General features: G+C 39.5%; 3 protein-coding genes across 5 annotated transcripts; 1 reads left to right on the top strand and 2 right to left on the bottom strand.

The window, feature by feature from the left end:
• The first annotated feature begins 450 nt into the window (after nucleotides 1–450).
• On the top strand, nucleotides 451–3,991 carry LOC121941534 (group XIIB secretory phospholipase A2-like protein). The gene is made up of 4 exons (XM_042484347.2): nucleotides 451–796; nucleotides 2,192–2,280; nucleotides 2,740–2,905; nucleotides 3,533–3,991. The coding sequence occupies exons 1-4, from the start codon at nucleotides 532–534 to the stop codon at nucleotides 3,649–3,651; spliced, it is 639 nt and encodes a 212-aa protein (XP_042340281.1). The 5' UTR covers nucleotides 451–531; the 3' UTR covers nucleotides 3,652–3,991.
• A 674-nt stretch (nucleotides 3,992–4,665) lies between these two features.
• Nucleotides 4,666–15,401, bottom strand: LOC121966307 (uncharacterized). Of its 2 annotated transcripts, none has more exons than XM_088072922.1 (6): nucleotides 15,309–15,401; nucleotides 8,471–9,018; nucleotides 8,213–8,338; nucleotides 6,148–7,752; nucleotides 5,783–5,877; nucleotides 4,666–4,971 (listed from the first exon to the last, which is right to left on the bottom strand). In XM_088072922.1, the coding sequence occupies exons 2-5, from the start codon at nucleotides 8,972–8,974 to the stop codon at nucleotides 5,800–5,802; spliced, it is 2,313 nt and encodes a 770-aa protein (XP_087929048.1). In that variant the 5' UTR covers nucleotides 8,975–9,018; nucleotides 15,309–15,401; the 3' UTR covers nucleotides 4,666–4,971; nucleotides 5,783–5,799. The 2 variants fall into 2 exon arrangements, with proteins under 2 accessions (XP_087929048.1, XP_087929045.1); XM_088072919.1 differs by lacking the exon at nucleotides 15,309–15,401 and adding an exon at nucleotides 9,675–9,813.
• Nucleotides 11,289–18,448, bottom strand: LOC121941516 (uncharacterized). 2 transcript variants are annotated; one of them, XM_088072934.1, is made up of 4 exons: nucleotides 18,355–18,448; nucleotides 16,153–16,825; nucleotides 15,309–15,407; nucleotides 11,289–13,166 (listed from the first exon to the last, which is right to left on the bottom strand). In XM_088072934.1, exons 2-4 carry the CDS (start codon nucleotides 16,786–16,788, stop codon nucleotides 11,913–11,915), a joined length of 1,989 nt encoding a protein of 662 aa, XP_087929060.1. In that variant the 5' UTR covers nucleotides 16,789–16,825; nucleotides 18,355–18,448; the 3' UTR covers nucleotides 11,289–11,912. The 2 variants fall into 2 exon arrangements, with proteins under 2 accessions (XP_087929060.1, XP_042340254.2); XM_042484320.2 differs by having other exon boundaries at nucleotides 18,237–18,429.
• Nucleotides 18,449–18,877: the final 429 nt, after the last annotated feature.

The raw sequence follows: 18,877 nt of genomic DNA, 5'->3' as shown, positions 1-18,877 counted from the left end.
CTACTGGAAATGCAGTGATGTGTCGCCAAAAAACAACCGTAAAACAATGCATCAGTTGTTTGCAGAAATGCACAATGCCAACGCTTTCTTGCAACCACTGGGCTGAGTTTTGAGGTTTCAGTGACAAATGCTACCAGATATGAGAGGAATCATGAGGTAATTTCATTAATCGGCAAATATTAACAGACAATTTGCACATGAATTTACTGACTTGAGGAACCAGGCTGTGGAGCACAGAGATGATGCTCTCTGATTTTACATTAAATCTGCTGAATGGCATTAAACTGTAATTGAATCCCCCTGTCTGAGCGGTGAACGAGCCCACTCTGCCTCTCATCAGTCAGTGAGTGATAAGCTTAGACAAGCCCAAAAAGCTGAGATAGAAGCTGGACTTTGTTCCTCCACATATGAGGCCATCCCTGCATCTGGCTCAAAGTTCAGGTCACGCAGACAGTTTCAGTGTTTCCTCTGTGAGTGTGTCTGTGTTTCCTCTCAGTCTCTGAGCTCTAACTGTTCACACTGAGCCACACAATGACCCGCTGGGCCCTCGTCGCTCCCCTCCTGCTCCTGCTGGGCCTGTTCATCCACAGTGCTGTCAGCCAGGAGGCTGAGGACCCAGCTGCAGCAGTACCACCATCAGACCAGGCCTCTGATGGCAAGCAGGCAGAGGACGAGGACGGGGACTGGGGACTGAACTCCCTCAGAGGCGGTTTTGAGTCAGTCAGCGGCTACTTTGACTCCATGCTGGAATTCATGGGGGGACGTGATGGAGTGTGCCAATACCGCTGTCGATATGGTGAGTGGGTTATAAATGGATGAGGTGGCATTAACACAGTTTGGTTTAGGCTTACTGATATTAATTAGCCAGTGAGTTCCTCCAATAATATATTACTTTTTGTCATATTTCATAATTGAATCTTAATTGAAAGGAGGAAATGCATGACAGCAGTGGATAGGGTTTAGTCAAGGTCTCCTATTCTCCAGCTGATAACGGTGAAGTTCTCAGGGAAAATGTATAATAATTCCTCCATTTTGTTATAAAATTGGTCAAATCTACAAATTTTAATATAATCTGCCTCTTGTTTTGAATATGGGTAATTTCCAACAGCAACCTTTTAATTACTAAGTTTTTTACAATAAGAATGTAAATATGAATATACTAGATCCTCGTCTGTTAACATTTGCTTTGCACCATGAGTGAGAAAGTAATATCTCTCATCAGAAATATCATTTTTCTTATTTTTGTCTTCTATATCCAATACTTAAGATGTAGAAATGAAACAAAATCTTATTTAAATTGGATTTAACATTTACATCTTAAACCCTTTCTATTTTGATTTATCCAAATGATGTTTACACTTGCTACATTATAACTACTAAAAATACAAATAGTTATTAATTTAATTATTTTCCAGGGACATGCTCATATTGCATCTTAAGTTGTATAAGGTGGTTAATGTGGACATTGCCTGTATGGAAAAACAAATACAGTATTGTAATATTGCTGTGATATTTTAAGCAACAGTTTATCCAAACATTAAAAAAACATACACAATGATACAGTTGGTGGGTGTAAAAAGAAAATAGTCCCTACATAAAACTGCTCACAACAAGGAATATTTAAAAAAAAAACAAATATTTATTTTGGAATATTTTGAGTAACTGGGTCATGATTTCTGAAAAGAGACATTACTCTGTTTTTGTTGGGGTTTTTTAGTGTATTTTTTTGGCACCTTAAGCACCACAAGCAGAGTGCCATCTAGTTCCATTATATTATAGAGAAAACAGACATTTCTACAGCTGACATCTCAAACACTTCGCAGCTCACATCAAAACTATCAGGATGATTAAACAGCACTTCAAGTAAGAGGAAAAATATTTATTTTTGTTTATGGGTGAACTGTCCCTTTAACACTTGATCAGATTTACTACATCTTGTACTTATCATCTGTGGTATCATCTGAAGAGGGCCTGGACATGGACTCTGACCAGCGGAGATGATAGGAGAGGTTGCATGCGGTGACTGTTGAATGAGTCTAATGACACGATGAACCAAATATTTGAACTTTGTTTCTCTATGTGCAAACATGGATCTACTTTTAAACCCATTATCGACCAGTGCAGCACATTTCCACTGACCTGCTGCGAAACATGACCTACGTCTGATATTTTGCTTTGCTTACCCTCTCAGGTAAAGATCCTATTCCTCGGCCCGGCTACCAGATGCCAGAACCAGACGGATGTAGCTCCTACTTCTTTGGTCTTCCTGTTCCAGAGGGGGTACGCTGCTTCTGTCAACTGAGGGCACACCCACATGGATTTATCAAACTTGGGAATTTAATTAACATGTATAAAAAAAGCTGAATCTAAATTTTTAAGGGACTGTATGAGAATTATTAGAGGTTAAAAAAGGGATGAAACCTATGTCTGACTTTTGAAAAAGCAAGACATCACACAGATTTATCAATATTTGCTTTGAATCCCTTTCTTAACCTTAATATCTCAAATCAGCCCCACTTCCAAGCTTAACTTGTTAACTTAACATAGTTTTTTACTCAGCCTACTTAGCACATTATCATTAAATTAACCATTATAATAATTATGCAAAACAAATGTTTATTGGGACTTTATGCAGCAAAAAAAAAAATGAAAACAATTTAAAGTGCACATTAAAACAAAACACCTGTGAACCTTCCACACTTGCATGCACACACATTAATTACCTTTGTTGTGCTCCAGATGGACATGGGCATCCCGGCCATGACCAAGTGCTGCAATCAGTTGGATATGTGTTACGACACCTGCGGCTCCAACAAGTACCGCTGCGACTCCAAGTTCCGCTGGTGCCTCCACAGCATCTGCTCCGACCTCAAGAAGAGCCTGGGCTTTGTGTCAAAAGTTGAAGGTTGGTGACGTTACTGAGCACATGCCCATCTTCCAGCACAATTCTGCCTCAACTTCACCTTTGATAATTCAACAGTAATAAAGTTGGTGACAGTAGTTTCAACTGTCAGCATGGCCTGAGCTGACTTACGTTAACCCATAATGTGACGGTCTGATGCGACATCATGTCATGTTGACCAGTGATACATTCAGTTAACGTCCCTTAATAAAAAAAGAAAGCATTGGAAAAGATTACTGGTCTATCTGAATGCTGCTTCTCCATCACATTTTAAGTTTTATGAATGTGGGCTTAAAGGGTAACTTCTGTTTTTTTCAACCTAGACCATATTTTCCCACATTTTTGTGCCTACGTGACTAATCAGTACATTTTTTTTAATTACTGAGCAACATGAAACAGGCTCCAATGTAATCCTTGCAGCATATTGATCAGTGTCAGTTTACATCCACTGAAAGTGCTCAGCATTGAACCAATTTCAAAAACTGTTGCAGGCATTAGTCACTTAGACAGAAAAATTGATTGGTAAATAGGGTCCAGGTTGTAAAATAGTGAGGCAGGGGGGATGTCAGCATTACCTTCTTTTGTACATACTGCTCTTCTGATTGATGTTTCTGTCTCTTTCCATCTCAGCGTGTGAAACTGTAGCCGACACCTTGTTCAACACAGTGTGGACTCTGGGCTGCAGACCCTACATGAACGGCCAGAGAGCATCATGCTACTGTCCAGGAGAAGAGAAAGATGAACTTTAGATCGAAGCATGAACCACTCTCTTTTTCATCAACTAGAGCAACACATCAGAAGGTGTGATATAAGACGTTGCAAAGACTGCTGCGTGACTACTTGAGTAATTTATTTTGAAGTTCTTGTTTTGGTTTCGTTATTATTTTACTTTGCAGCAAAACTTGGATGTTATTGTTAGAAGTTCAAATGTGCGGCAAGCCAAAACTGTATTAGTTTGTAGAGGTGCATTGGTGCTGTCTGTGCTGTTGGCATTAGCATTAGCTTTGCAGTGCAGTCAATAGGCTCTTGTGCTTCATACTTAGGGCGTGTTATAATTTCCTAATGTATGAATAAATCTTGACACATAAATGAATGTGATTGTTTCATTGCATTAGCCAATTCTTTACCAGAGCACTTGGTGAGCTCTGGTCAGCTATGTGCATTGTCATGCACACACACACACACACACACACACACACACACACACACACACACACACACACACACACACACACACACACACACACACACACACACACACACACACACACACACAAAAAGCCCACATTTCTGGTCGGAAGAAGATACACACCCACTTTTAAACACGTGGAAAGACTTTGATATCAGCAGATCTTTGAGTATGCACAAATATTGTAATGCTGAACTTTCTCAGAAGATGGTATTAAAGGTGGAATTAAAGAGGGAGGCTGCGTTTACACATTTCAATATTTTGACATTAAAAACTAGGTTTGGGAATGTTTATCTGAGTATGCACAAGTGCATGTAAATGGGAATATTAGTGTAATATTCAGTTTAAGTTGCCATGTAAACAGCTTAGTTGCAATATTGTTCTGTTTGTTTTTTCTAAATAAGGGCAAAAAATGAAATATTTTTATGTGAAAACTTGGTTGGTGTATTTTTGGTAAGAATTTCTCATTGGGGGGGGGGAGTAAAGCACATGACGTGCAGCCTGCGTCTATGTCTACACCTGACCATTTTTTTGATGAAAAATAAATGTATTTCATCACCAAACTAAGACAATGCCTGCAAAACATATTTTATTTGATCAAATCTATAGAGCACCAATAGAAAAAGGCTGGATAGAAACTGAGTAACAAAGTGGTGGTATTCACAGAAATGTGGAACATAAACGGGTAAAATCTGTCTAAACCCATAACAGAGATAACATTTTATTATTACAGTTCGAGGATTTCAGGAAAATCTGATCACACAACTGAAATACTAAATGGTCCATTAACTTCATGTGTAAGCAATGATCGTGAACATGACGTCCAAATGGTCCGTGGCGGCTCACAGCAGGTTCATCATTCAGTCTTGCAACTGCAGATCTACAAAAGGAGAAAAATAAAACTTAAAACAAGACACTAAAATGACAGTTACTTAATGCTGCTGACATGTGTTCATGTTCATGATGACATTATTCAAATGTCATACAATTAATTCTATATTACGACACAATGATTTCTGTGAAGAAGACAAACATTTTCTGTGATGTTTTGTTGGTTAAAATTGGTTTTTAACCCTAAAAAGAAGCATAATAGAATAAAACATATTACCTATTAAATGGGTATCATCATTTAAGAATTCTGGTAAATTACTTAGTTCAATTTTGATTTGATTAGTACTTACAAATAGGACTGGGCGATATGGAGAAAATCAAATATCATGACATTTTTTTTTACCAAAAACCTTCCATATCCATGTTGAGATAATATTGTGATAATATTGTAGGATTGACTTTTGGTGCTCACAAAATACTTCCACAATGAGATTTTTTATACATAATCATAAGTAATGTGGATATGATGACTAAGTGGGTAAAGAAACATAACAGAACAGCTAGAACAGTCTGGTGAGTTCAGATAACATCGATTTACTGTAATGCAGCCTTTAAAACCAGGAAGAGACAACACATGCAATACTAATATATATATATATATATATATATATATATATATATATATATATATATATATATATATATATATACAAAATCTAAAACAATATTTAATCTCACAACACAATATGGATAAAATATCAATATATTGCCCAGCCCTACATTAGACATGTATCAAGCTTCCAATTCTTCATTTAAGTCACATGGTCACTCAGTCAGGTCTCACACTTCAGGGTACTTACCTAAACCAGTCCAGAGGTCACCAGAGGTCACCAGAGGTTATGGATGGGGCTGGCTGTGAGACTCTTTGCTTCACCTTCTGGTTAAATGCTTCAAGCTAGAAATAGAAACATACAAGCAATTCAACAACATGGAAATTATTGTTTCATTTTAGTCTGTTGCAAGTCTGCATATTCCCTAAAACAATGCAAATATTCCTCAATAACATGTACAAAGACAATGATGTGAAGGCGCAGTACTCCATGAGAAATTAAAATTCTTCACAAATTCCCTTCTGAAATTGCTGGGAAATCCTAAAGATCCCCGGGCCTGTATTTATTACACATTTCTCATCTAAGACGCTGATAAAACCAAACATTCAACTAACCTTTTTCCTCAGGTTCGCCTTTACTTCCTCCTCTGTTGGTGGCCGTTTCTCCTCTTCTGACTGCTCGGCTTTGGAGTTGCTTTCATCGTTATTGGGCTGCGGAGCCTCCACAATCTGCACAGAAAGCGCACTCTGTCTTGCCATTCTTTCTGCAATTTTTTGTTGTTTCCGCTCCTCTTTTTTCCTTAAAAAACGTGCTTTTTGCCTCTTCCAGCAAGTTTCTGGATTCCCCCTCCTCTTGTGGCCTTTGGTGAGTCTCTTTAAGCAGCTTCCAGCTCTTTGCTGCTTCGTGCTGATGACCTGCAGGCAGCGAGGGCCAGAATAGGATCCAGTTTGGCCTTCACTTGTAGACAGGTCTGGATTCAAAAGCAAGTTAATGTCTTCAGTACCAGGGTAGATAGCATGTGATTGGACAGGAAATTGATTGTAGGCGTTTTCTGGATAAGCATAGCGGCTGGAATAATTTGAGGGAGGAATGGCAGCCTGAGAGTGTGGCAAGTAAGAGTTTGTAGCGTGGCTGTAAGTGTCACTGTGGTAGGCAACGTACTGTGAGCCGTGGGGCAAAGTGTAATCTGGATATGTAGGAAAAGCAGCAGGATGGGGAGGGGGAAACGTTTGGTTTTGCGGATATGGATGCTGATAACTAGAAATTTCTGTGGAGACATTTTTGTCTTTGTCCCTGTAGCTCTGTGCATCTTCGCTGTACTGGTTACCGTCTTGTTGTGTCAGTTCATCTTTTCTTCTGTCTCTCGAGCAGCTGCGTTCACGCCTTCGTCTTGAGTCTCTGCTGCAGGAGCGAGAGGGGCTAGAACTGAAACTTCTAGACCTTGAGGAGAAGGAGGAGGAAGAAGAGGAGGAGTTACTGTAATGTCTCGGGGTGCCCCTCTGCTGCTCCCCTCTGCTGTCGGTCCGTGTGTCTTCATGCTTCTTCCCGTACAGCCTCTCCTGAGTCCTGTCTGCTAATTTGTTCATATCTTCCACTTCCAAGCTCAACCCCAGAGTTTTAAGAATGTTCTGGAGCTGTTCACTCTGCTCCTTCACCTTCGGTTTGTCTTCTTCTCTTTTCTTCTTCCTTACTGCCAAAGGAGACCTGGATTGACTGCTAGAGCTATAACCTCTGTCATTCTTGTTCTCGTCATCATCAGGTAAAGAAAGTCTCTCATTGAGGGATCTCTCTTTACTGGGCAGGTCTGTCTTCTTTCCACTGCTGGTCCGAGTGCGGCCCGGCAGTGAGGCTCCACTATTAGATCGCTGGCTCTCACTACTAACGGGTGGATCTGACTTGTTCTCTGCAGCAGGGGGCTGAATGTTCGGGACCTCCTTCCCTAAAGGAATGTCCTCGCTGTCATCGTTGACAATCCTACTGAGGAAGTCCATGTCCACGCCTTTGTTGAGCACGCTGAGGAAGCGCTGGAAACCCTTGCTGACACTGCTGTCCTCCATGACTGGCGAAGTAACGCTTTGGCTGGTAGAAAACTCTACGTCCATGTCCACACCTTTGTTGAGCACCCTGAGGAAGCGCTGGAAACCTTCGTTGACGCTGCTGTCCTCTGTGGCTGCTGAGGTAACTCTTTGGCTGGTAGAAGGCTGTATGACGTCAGGGACCTGGGAAAGGTCAGATAAACAGAAACATTGCTTTTTGTGAAATCAGTAATTTATTAAAACAAGAAGATGTTGCTCAACTGTGTGTGTGTATACATATATATATATATTATATATATATATACACACACACACTACAATATGCCAATTGTATTTTAGCAGCATACTGGAAGTATCAGTGAGGCAGAGCTGTTTATTTATCACAAATAAAATTATCATGATACTCAACAATCTTACCGCATATCACATTTTCCTTATTTCATGTTGCCCTAGTAAAGAACATTAATTGTAGTAGTAATAGATGGGTGTGTTTGATGACCATTAAGTCTAATTTCATGAGTGCTTTTGTGTGTTCTATAATTTAGTTTTTGTATATTTTTTAGATTCATCTATATGATTATTATATGTAATGTGAAACTGGTGGTTGTCTTCTCAGCGTAAAGGGGAAAAAAATATTACAAACCTCTCTGTTCGCTGACAAAACACACGAATCCATCGATCTCTGCTTCATTAGCGCCTTCACTCTGAGCTTCAGGGGATGGTCGTCCTGCAGGCTGGAGGAGTTCATTCTCTCTTTAGGTAAATGCACCTGAAAAACAAGTTGGAAATACAGCATATAGTATATTATCTACAAAGCATTGGGTGTCTGCAAACTGAAAAGCACTGTATTCTCAACTCTAAACAGCTGATCAATTATGTGATCCATTAATTTATTACTCACCTTTGAGAAAAACCCAAAAGGATGTCGCTGCTGCAAAATTACATTCACCCTGTCTTTAAGAGATGCACCTTTGCATGTGGCTGGTTGTTTATCAGGAGAAAAGTCTGGAGGTGCCGTCTTCCTCACAAAAGGTTCAACTGTTTTTAGGGCAATAGCAGCTTTTTTCAGCATAATCCTCTCCTCGATCTCTCTGAGCTCTCTACACTTTCTTATCAGCTCTGGATCATCCTCTTCTATTTCAACTGGTGCTCCGTCTGGGTCCTCCAGGTCTGATTCCTTCATGTAGAAGTTATGAGGGGGAGGAGAGAGTCTCTTCCTGTCTACATTCACCACCATCCTGCTGCTATGTGCTTCATCAGCAGTATGTCTTGAGTAATCACAGTGAGGGTCCCAGTTATTACTAGTTCTTGATGAGTTCTCCATGCTGTTATGAACATCATTCTGGTGATTTGGGTGCCAATTTCTTTGAAGTGTTCGAACAGCATCCCAGTCAAGTGGATTCATCCTTTGGTCAGTCTCTCTTTAAGTTTATGGAGCCAGTACACTCTCTGCAAAAAATGTGAAGAAATTACTTTAAATTAACTGGAACATACCTGTATGCAGACTGATCAGTTGATCCTAAAATCAGAAATACACATTTTTCCCTTTTCTTGTAGTCCTATTTCTGGTCTGTGGATTATCTTGAGTAACCAGGTCAAAGTTTCTAGAAAAATACATTGCTGTTGAGTTTTACAATCTAAGTTTCTGGCTCTGCGTCATTTAGTTCCATTATATTTGAGAGATGACAGATATCTCCAACATTGTGCAACTCACACCCAAAAAAACTTAGATTGATAACAGCACTATAGGTTAGTGGGAAACTGTATTTTGGATTTGGGGGTGAGCTATCTTTTGGACAAGCCCCCACGTAATGACTGCTAACACAATTCTGTCAGTACTGAAGACCTTAACTGTTTCAATACTGTCATATTTTAAGCAAGGACAAAGCATTTAGCTTGAAACCACAACATCCAGCGCGCTGTTATTGCAGCGAAACTGACGTGCAGTTTTTAGATAGCTTTAGCTAGCTTAGCTTGGCAGCTAACAGACTGTACTACTTCAGCGGCTCAAACTATTTCCCCCTTCTCGCATTGCAGAAAAAGTCTTATTTTAATGCTCTTATCACGAAAACGAAGCACTTGGATAGGGGAATGTAAAAACTGACCTTTAGTAGGCTTCAGCAAAATGCAAGGACAACCGTTAATGTTGGGATTTAGCTTTAGCTAAAGTGGTGCCAAAAACAAAAATGCTCTGACTTCTTCGTTGGTGTTGGACATAGATATCAACAGCGCCACCCGCTGGACGGAGTACCGACACAACACAAATTATCCAAATATATATGTAATATAATATATATTATACATATATAGCGTATTTAAATTATTAGATAACACTGAGACATTAGATATCGTCCTTTATTTTAGTAATAAAAATTTATGATGTTGCTTAAATGTCCTTTTCTTGGTGTTTTTCAACAATTGTCTTTATTACACACACACACACATATATATATATATATACGTGTGTGTGTGTGTGTGTGTGTGTGTAATAAAGACAATATATATATATATATATATATATATATATATATATATATATATATATATATATAAATTCAGTTTATTTTTAGTTAGTTTCCAGAGTGGGTTTGCTCATTTCAGTTTAGGTTTTATTGTTTAAAAAGTGCTTTTATTTTTTTATTGATTTTAAGTTTTGTTTTGTCAGTTTCAGAGTTTTTTGTTTTGTATTTTTAAACTTTATTATTATGATATGGGAGGTGTTTGCCAGGAACAAGAATTTTAGCATAGTTATTAAAATACAAATAACAATTTTTAAGATGATTGACTCAGTCTTCTAGATTTTAATAAACATAAAAAAAATGTCTTTCAACTTCAACTTTTTATTTTAATTACCGAAAATGTTTTTTTTCACACTTAGTTTAATTAACTGTAATAATCTTGCTGAGAAAATGTCAATGCAATTGCCTGCAAACAAGATTTTTTTTTTCAGTAAATAAAGATTGCATTTTACCTATTAGTTCTTTGTTTTCTGGCTTCTGAGGAGTGGCACATATGGGAGTTGACCTTTTCTTAGTTCATTATAGTGCCATGTGTAAGGAGCTCTGCATTCACCTGTCCAAGCTTGTCTGACGATTTGACAGAGCTAAAATGGAACTGATCAATTCTTAAACTTTGTGAAGTAAAAATACATCTAAAAAATACAATCTATTATAGTCAACAGTCAATGACTTGAGGCAAACATACAATTAATCGGTTTTCATTACTCCGTAGATCAATCAGTAATCTTGTAGCCCTAATGTGAAGAAGTCCACCTTTCCCAAATGTGGGTAACATGGGTAAGAACACACACACATGCACACACACACTTTAGCTACATAGATGTTAGATAAAGAGAAACAATCCTAGTCCCATTTTTCAAAGAATTGGTTCTATACAAATTATATTGTATATTGCAGATAACATATGCAACATGTGATTAACCTGCTTAGTATGGAGATGGTAATCTCTATAAACAGATATCTGCACACCTATGCTTGTTTGTGGTATAATCTTGTAGAAATGGATTTATCAAATTAAATAGATCGATCATAGTTTGGAAGCCAATTACTGAATATATTGTGCCAAGGAGCAGCATTTCATGTGACAATTCAACTTTTGTGCATGACAGTCTCATCCAATGATTGCTTCTTCTGACACGTTTTTTTCCCCCCTTCACAATATAGTCAAGAAAAATGGTGAAAATAAACAGCTCTTAGCCCTTTACTTAGGAATATTGTATTTAATACCCTCCTATTCAAATATTTACAAAATTGTCTTCTGCATGTGCACACAAAAAGAAAACAAGTCAACCTGACAGAGAAGCATTAAGAGACGTGTAGAGCATATTTTGTAGTCGTGTGTTAGCCAACACCTTCTGAAGACTGAGCACTGGTGTATGTTGCAGATTCATCAAGATTATGGCCTGTTTCCTACAAAAAGGCCTCTGGGGACAATCATAATTTCAACAAAAGTTATAATAATGCAAACTGTGGTGTTTAAACAATGTCGAGAAAAGAACATTTTCAGAAAACAAACACTTTCTTCACACAGCACTGTGTTCTTCTTGAGCATGATATTGTGCTATGGGTATAACAGCAGACAGAGTTTCAACACGACATAAGTTTGTAAATTAAATTGTTGTCTGTTTATTTGATTGCTTGCTTTTTGCTGCCGCTAGACAAGTTGCGTGCAAACGTAGATTTTCTCCAGCATGATGCTCACGGGTGTTTTATGGTTAAAACTGAACTCCATGAGGACCCAAATGTTTATTTTATCAAGATCTTCTACTATAATCCAGAGGCAAAAAGATCATTTTTAAACTACACCAGATTATACAAACATCTTCATCCAGGTTGCTTTGTTTCAATGACTTGCAAACAGCGAGGCCTTGACAGTGTTTTTGACTTTTGCGTGGTGATGAGAGGCTGAATCGGATTAATACCTGGCAGATTTAACAAGGGTGGAGAGCTCAAGTTTTGTGGGAGTAGGTGCCTTGTTTGCGCGAGCACTCCAGGAAAGATGGTCAAAGGTGGGACACGGGGGTATGGGAAAAAGGGAGGCGGGCGAGGCAAGAAAAGACTGGGTCCAAGGTGGGACAAGTTTGGAGGCAGAGCTGAAGGGAGGACAAGAGGTAGAGCTGGACGCGGGGCTGGAGGGAGGGTTTGATATGGCAGCGGTGAACTGTTTACCGAGTACATCGGGATTACAGGTGCAGTCGAAGGCTTTGACAAAGTGTATGTAGAGTTTTGAGAAAATGCTGGACATGCAGTGCTCTCCTGGGAGTAAGTTACACATTTCTCACTCTCGTTTAAAGTGCTGCTGCTGCTCTGCTGGACATATTCAACAGCTTCATGTACCTGTGCTTGGTGTTCCTCTTTTACATTCCTCTCAGCACTATACGAGTCTTTTCTCTTGTAGTATTCCTGATTTAACGGGCTAAAACTAGACCTGCTTGATGATGATCTACTTCTCTGTCTTGGTGAACAGGCTCGTCTTATGTCCCTTTCTCTGCTCCCCCTACGATGGCGACCACCGCCGCTGTCCTTCTTTCCGTATAACCGCTCCTGGATCCGATGTGACATCTGGCCCAGTTCCTCAAATCCTAAATTCATGCCAATGGCTTGCAAAACATCCTGCATCTGCCTGTGCTTGTGCTCGTCTTCTGGTGTCAGTGTTCTCTTTTCCACCATGGCGGGAGACCTGGATCTACTGTTGGAGCTGAGGTATCTCTGTTCTGCGTCACCTCTTTGCAACAACTGCTCATCAGGTTGAGAGCGCCCCTTTGGGCTGAAGGACCTGTGACAAGGCTGTGGAGATGCGGGTCTCTGGGATTGCTCGCTCTCACTCCAGTGGCTGGTACTTTGGTGGCTTCCCTGTTGCCTTCCAGTGTAATCTGGAGACCACCGACGATCAGTGTTTATGAAAGGAGTCGGAGAACGTGGTTGTTCATGTGCTTCCTCAGAGGGCTGAGTCACTATCTTGGTGAGTGTGGCAACATTCACACCCTTGTTGAGCACTTCGAGAAAACGTTGGAAACCCACGGCTGACTTCTGCTCAAGAACAGCAGCACTTTGGTTGGTGACATCACTCTCAAAAGACTGATGGGAAACACACAGAAGCAGTTTATGGAACTTACGTCTGTAGTCCTGGGCCCTGATTATAGACAAATCCAGCGACCAATATGTGTTTTCCGCCATCTAGCAGCGCCGCCATTACTGCAGTGGCAATTGCCTGCTGCCTGCAGCCTATTAAACAATAACATTATAACGTAACGATGACAACAGCATCGGGAGTTGGACTGATGGCGTTAGGCAGTGGCCCCCAGTTGCTGATGAAGGTACTTTATATGGATGGCCATTTTAATGTTATTCAAATTGACATATTAATATAATGAAGTGATGAAGTGTTGTAATGTAATGTGATTAGAGTTACTAGTAAACGTTAGCAAGCACAATCAATAAGGGGTTGCATTACTTTATTTACTGTTGGACGTGTTCGGTTTATGATGCCGACCGAGTGATTTTTACTTTGTGGTCATTAGGTTACCCAAGTTAGAGCAAATAGCGTTATATTTTATAATAACACCACAATTAGTTGATTGAGTTAATTTATTCTGTGCGACCACTGCAGCCCCAGCACAACGTCTTCGCCTCAGGACGCAGTGTTAACTTAGCTGACATTACTTGTTTCACCACGTTAGGCTGGGCAGCTGCATGCTAGTCACTGTCAGATAAATAGAGACTGACTTAACAAAAACTGCTGCTGTTATTGGAAACAAAGTCCTGTCTGTTAATATTCTTGATCCATTTCTGGCGAACACCCTGGTCTCCTGCATGCCCCGGGAATCTGTGCAGACTGTATGGTGTCAGACAGGGGCGCTCTTCATGAAGTAAGGGTGTGTATATTTTTTCAGGGGTTTTTTTTCTAAAGTTGAAGTTTTCTACTGCTGCTGAAGCAGCCGAGAGATGCACAGGTTCTCCCAGAACTCCTAGACAACGTTTTCAAAAGCAACATTAAACAAAAAGTGAAGTTAAAAGTAGAAAATTGTACACTTCTCAGTACAGCTTGCATGCAAATGCACCAAGGAGGGAGGGCGACGCCACCGCAGTAAAGGCGACTTGTTTGCTTCTGGTACTCTCCAGGATTTGTCTATACCTGGTATAACATGTGTCTCGGGTGATTAGATTACAAGTGGACAACGTTAAATACTAGTATAAACCACCCCCAAAACACATTGTAATCAGATTATTCAACCATTTGCTGAGGTTGTCTGGGATACATTTTACCTTACATCTTTCATAGAGTAAATATTACTACGTGCTGAGGCTTTCCTAATAAGTACTCTGTCAACGATGCAGGATGTGGTGACTGTTTTGTTGGAAAAAGTGACAATCAATCGTTTTGCTCTATGGAAGGAGATGTGTTAATTTCTGCTTTAAGCTATATCGCCAGCTGCAGAAACACAACCACTAACATAAATACTGAGTATGCTAGCAAGCAGCCGGCAAGAGTGTGGACGTAATAACCGTGCGAGGGGCCCCTCCGACCTTTGTAGTGTAAATGGGCAGTAACAAACACAAGTGGTCAGCTCAGCTGGAGCCAACTGATAGATACAAGTGCGAATGATAGATAGTGTCTTGGCTAACCATCTGCATTCAGATCATCGAAACATTTGTTAATTTCAGTTCTAAACAAACTATTTGTTTGAAAAATACAACCGTAAAATATGGAATTGACTGAAAACTTGGACCAGGATGATTGGTAGGGTTATTAGGCTGGGTTTCTACTTTTGTGTCAGGCTGTTGTAAAGCGCTCCATGGTTAGTTCAAATGGTGTAAATTTGGGGGCTACAGAGAAACCACCACAATAAATGTGACTCGTCAGCTTGAGCTGCTGCTTTTTCTTCCAGTAAATGCTGATGATTATTAAGACAACTAGGAGGAAGTTGAAGAAATCATATGACTGCGATTATTGCTTTCTGTCATCAAGTGAATGGAAGACACACTCAGTCTGGCTATGTAATAACTGAGCATTTTAGTAACTGTCTCCATTAGCTGAATACATTTTTGTGATCCAGTTGGAAAAGAAACTTCCAGTTAAGATCTTCTCATTGACACACACTACTTCAAAGTGAATAAAATCAGTATTTGGAGAAAATGATAACACACATCATCCGAGTGAATCTGCCCGCTCGCTTTTGATAAAGGTGGTCCCAACTGCCACATCTGAAACAAACCCACCTGTCCACTTGATCCGTTTAATGGAAACCTTCTTTCCTGACGATAATCCTCATGATCTGTGAAGGGGCTGTCATCCCTCTCTCTGGGTTTGGCATAACTCTGTTTGACAGGGAAGAAAATGTAACTAAAATGCATTTAATGTGGGGTGTCGGTGGCTGAGTGGATAGAGCAGGCCCCCCATGAATAAGGGCAGTGTCCTTGCTGCAGCGGCCACGGGCTCGACTTCCGCTTGAGGCCCTCTGCTGCATGTCGTCCCCACTCTCTCTCTCTCCCTTTCACGCTGTTGATCTGTCCTATCTAATAAAGGCTAAAATGCCAAAAAAAAAAACTCTTTAAAAAAAAATGCATTTAATGTAAACTAACAAGCCTTACACTGATGCGAACACAAAATCATAAGAAAATGTGCTTTACAATCATGAAGTGGAGTTCCCAAAGATTGATAAGCCAAACCGAGATCACAGATATTATAAAAAATCACTTATCTCACATGTAATTATTTTGAAACAGACCAAAGGGGACCCAGATTGTGTACTGTTTCAAACTTAACAACATTAACATGCGAAATGCACTCCTTATTCTTTTGCTTTTGTTGCTGAGTGATGCAATTCTGGTGCTGATCCTCAACTTAAGACCCATGGGCTAAATCTGGTCCCTGACAGGCAATTTTCTAATTCACAATAAAAATAAAGTGATTCACATTGGGAATTGTTTTTGTACTTTTAGTATACGTAAGGTGCCAAAGTGCATTAAAAAAAGATCAAAATAGAGTTTATTGATCATAAAAGAGGCTGTGGAGGATCCTCCAAATCCGATAAAATTCCTAAAACGTTTTTTTGTCACTAACCTTCGTAGAGTGTGATCGTGTCCTCTCTTGTGAACAGTCTTTGCTCCTTTCATGGCCATCTCTATCTCTGTGATATCCAGACGATTCTCTGAAACTTAAATCATCATGTTGTTGTCGATAGGTGACCTCCTCATGTCGATATCTGTGTCTGGAGTCTTGAGGTGTTTTTCTGTATTTGAAATCCTCTTCCTGCCTTATTGTATGTTTAAAGTCCTTGGTTACATGTTCACGTGAAAAAACGTCTGGTGAACGCCTGTTTGTTTTATCCTCAGGCTCACGCCTGTATCTGTAATCATCTTTATCATCCTCTGTATACCTTCGCCGTTTTTCAGAAGTACCCCAGTCAGGTGGAGACTTGCGTCTCCTCGCTGAGCTCTTTCCATCTCTGCTCCAGTCTCTGTTCAATGAGTCTTTGCTGTACAGCCTCGTAGGTGAGTCACTGTACTCTCTACTTATCCTTGTCCTCTCCGTGCTACTGTGTCCATCACCACCATAATTCTGATAGGAATCCTGCGGTATAACTCTGTGAGGTTCACGCCTGTCTTCCCATCTGTCATCATAGTCATCCCACTGCTTGGAGCTTCTGTCGCTGTAGTGCCGCTTGTGACCGTACTCAGACCTGTTTGACTGCATCATCTCACAGCAACTCCAGCTGTGCAGTGGAGGTCAAAGCCTGCAGGAAAATCACAAGAAGAAAATGTCAAACCAAAATCATACTCTACATATTAAACAAACAATCATTTATCTCACATGTAATTATTTTAAAACAAACCTTGGGGGACCCACACTGTGCACTGTTTAAAACTTTACAACATCAACATGCTAAATTGGGCCCTTTTGTTATTTTCCTACTGTTGTCTGCGTGGACCCAAGCTGTTGCTGAGCAATGCAATTCCTGTGTAACAGTCTAACATCATGATACTCAACTTATGGCCCCCAGGCTAAATCTGGTCCCTGACAGGTGGCCCCCTGAGCATATTCTAATTCATAATAAAAATAAAGTGAATGACACTGGGAATTGTTTTTGTACTTTTAGTGTATATGAGGTAGCAGGGTGCATTAGAAACCATCAAAATAGAGTTTGTTTATCAAACAAGTGCCAGTGGAGGATCCTCCGAATCCGACAGAGGTCCAGAAAGCCTAGAAAGTTCCAAGAATCTTTGAAATGTCCTAAAATCCTAGTTATAGAAATGTCCTAGACAAAACAGTTAATTTTCTACAGTGGCACTCTGGGTCAGAACATATCAGAAAACAGTACATGTCCCAAAACAAAACGTTACTACTTATTTTTACGACAATGTAACATTTAATTAAAGAAAATAAAATTTCACAAAACACTACAACATTTCAAACGGTGGTGTTTTGTGAAAAGTCGTTTTTAAATGTTTTGTTTGGAGAAATGTTGTGGTGTTTTCTGAAATGTTGTTTTAACCCTCAGGGGCACCAAAATTTCCAAACCTGGATTTAAGAGGAGAATGTCTCTTTAGATATTTCAAAGTATAAATGTACGCAGAAACAAGTAAATGCATGTAGACACACGTTTAAGTATGCAGAAACATTAGCTACATGAACAGCAGAAGGTTAACATTTCAATGAGTAGGAGTCTCAAAACGAGTGCTGTTATGGTCCACCTAGAGTTGTGCAGATTTTTGACTCATTTTAACAGAAACTAGAGATGTATAATTCAGTCAACCAACCTGCTGCACAGTGTTGAAAGCACAGTGAACTCAGAGTTTGCACTACCTTTGATAGGAGGTTAGTTTGGCTTTAGTATCTCTTCACCTAGCTTGCTAATGTTAGCATTAGCTGGTTAGCTCTACCGACTGTTTGCTAGTAGGTCGGCTTCAATTTAGCAGAGAAATGGTTTGCTAGTTAGCTTTAGGCAGTGCGACAATACGAAACTCAAAATATGTTATCATAAAAAGACATCTTGAGATTATTTCCAGCTAAAGTCTGCACTAGCTACCGTCTTTGGCCTTGTGTTAAAATAACGTTACAGCTAAGTAAAAGCGAAGTAAGGTGAGGGCAATTTCTGGTTAGCAACCATGACTGCAGGGCTCGGTGACAACATCACGTTACATTACCTTTTCATTTGGGTGACTCCACTTTCTTTAAGGGTAAGACCAATGAAAAATGCTGAAACTAGGCTTTGCAGCCTGTTAAAGTCCTGACAAGAGCAAAATAAGTCAGCAGTTAGCTTACATTTGTGGGCAAGTTTTCACTGGCGCGGTGCGACCTGCGCCTCAACACCACCGAGCAGTTTGGTTACAGTCACAAAGAGTTAAACTACCGCCACCTGCTGGGCGGAGTGTGAACAGCTTTGTCTGGTTAATAATAATAATAATAATAATAATAATAATAATAATAATAATAATAATAATAATAATAATAATAATAATAATGATGATGATATTATTATAATAATAGTAGTAGTAGTAGTAGTAGTCTGGCATCCACATTTCTCCAAAATTCACAAGATATAATTAAAACATTCATTATTTTAGCAAAATGTTCTATTCATAATTTTATATTTAAAATCACTTCTAGATACATACCATTATCTTAAAACACTATCAAACTTTAAAATATGGAATACAAACAATAACCAAAACTATTAACTTATGCAAATCGTACAGCTTTATAACTTATTAGGTAAGCCCCTGTGTGTGTTTATACTTGTGTCTATTTTATTTATTTGTTGTCTCTTTTTTTTTTCAGATTGCAT

The sequence above is a fragment of the Plectropomus leopardus genome, chromosome 3, assembly GCF_026936395.1.
Source record: "Plectropomus leopardus strain MGB_pleo_1.0 chromosome 3, ASM2693639v1, whole genome shotgun sequence".
NCBI classification, from domain to species: Eukaryota; Metazoa; Chordata; class Actinopteri; order Perciformes; family Serranidae; genus Plectropomus; species Plectropomus leopardus.
The sequence above is the reverse complement of the archived record's forward strand: the minus strand, read 5'-3'. Positions and strand labels throughout refer to the sequence as shown.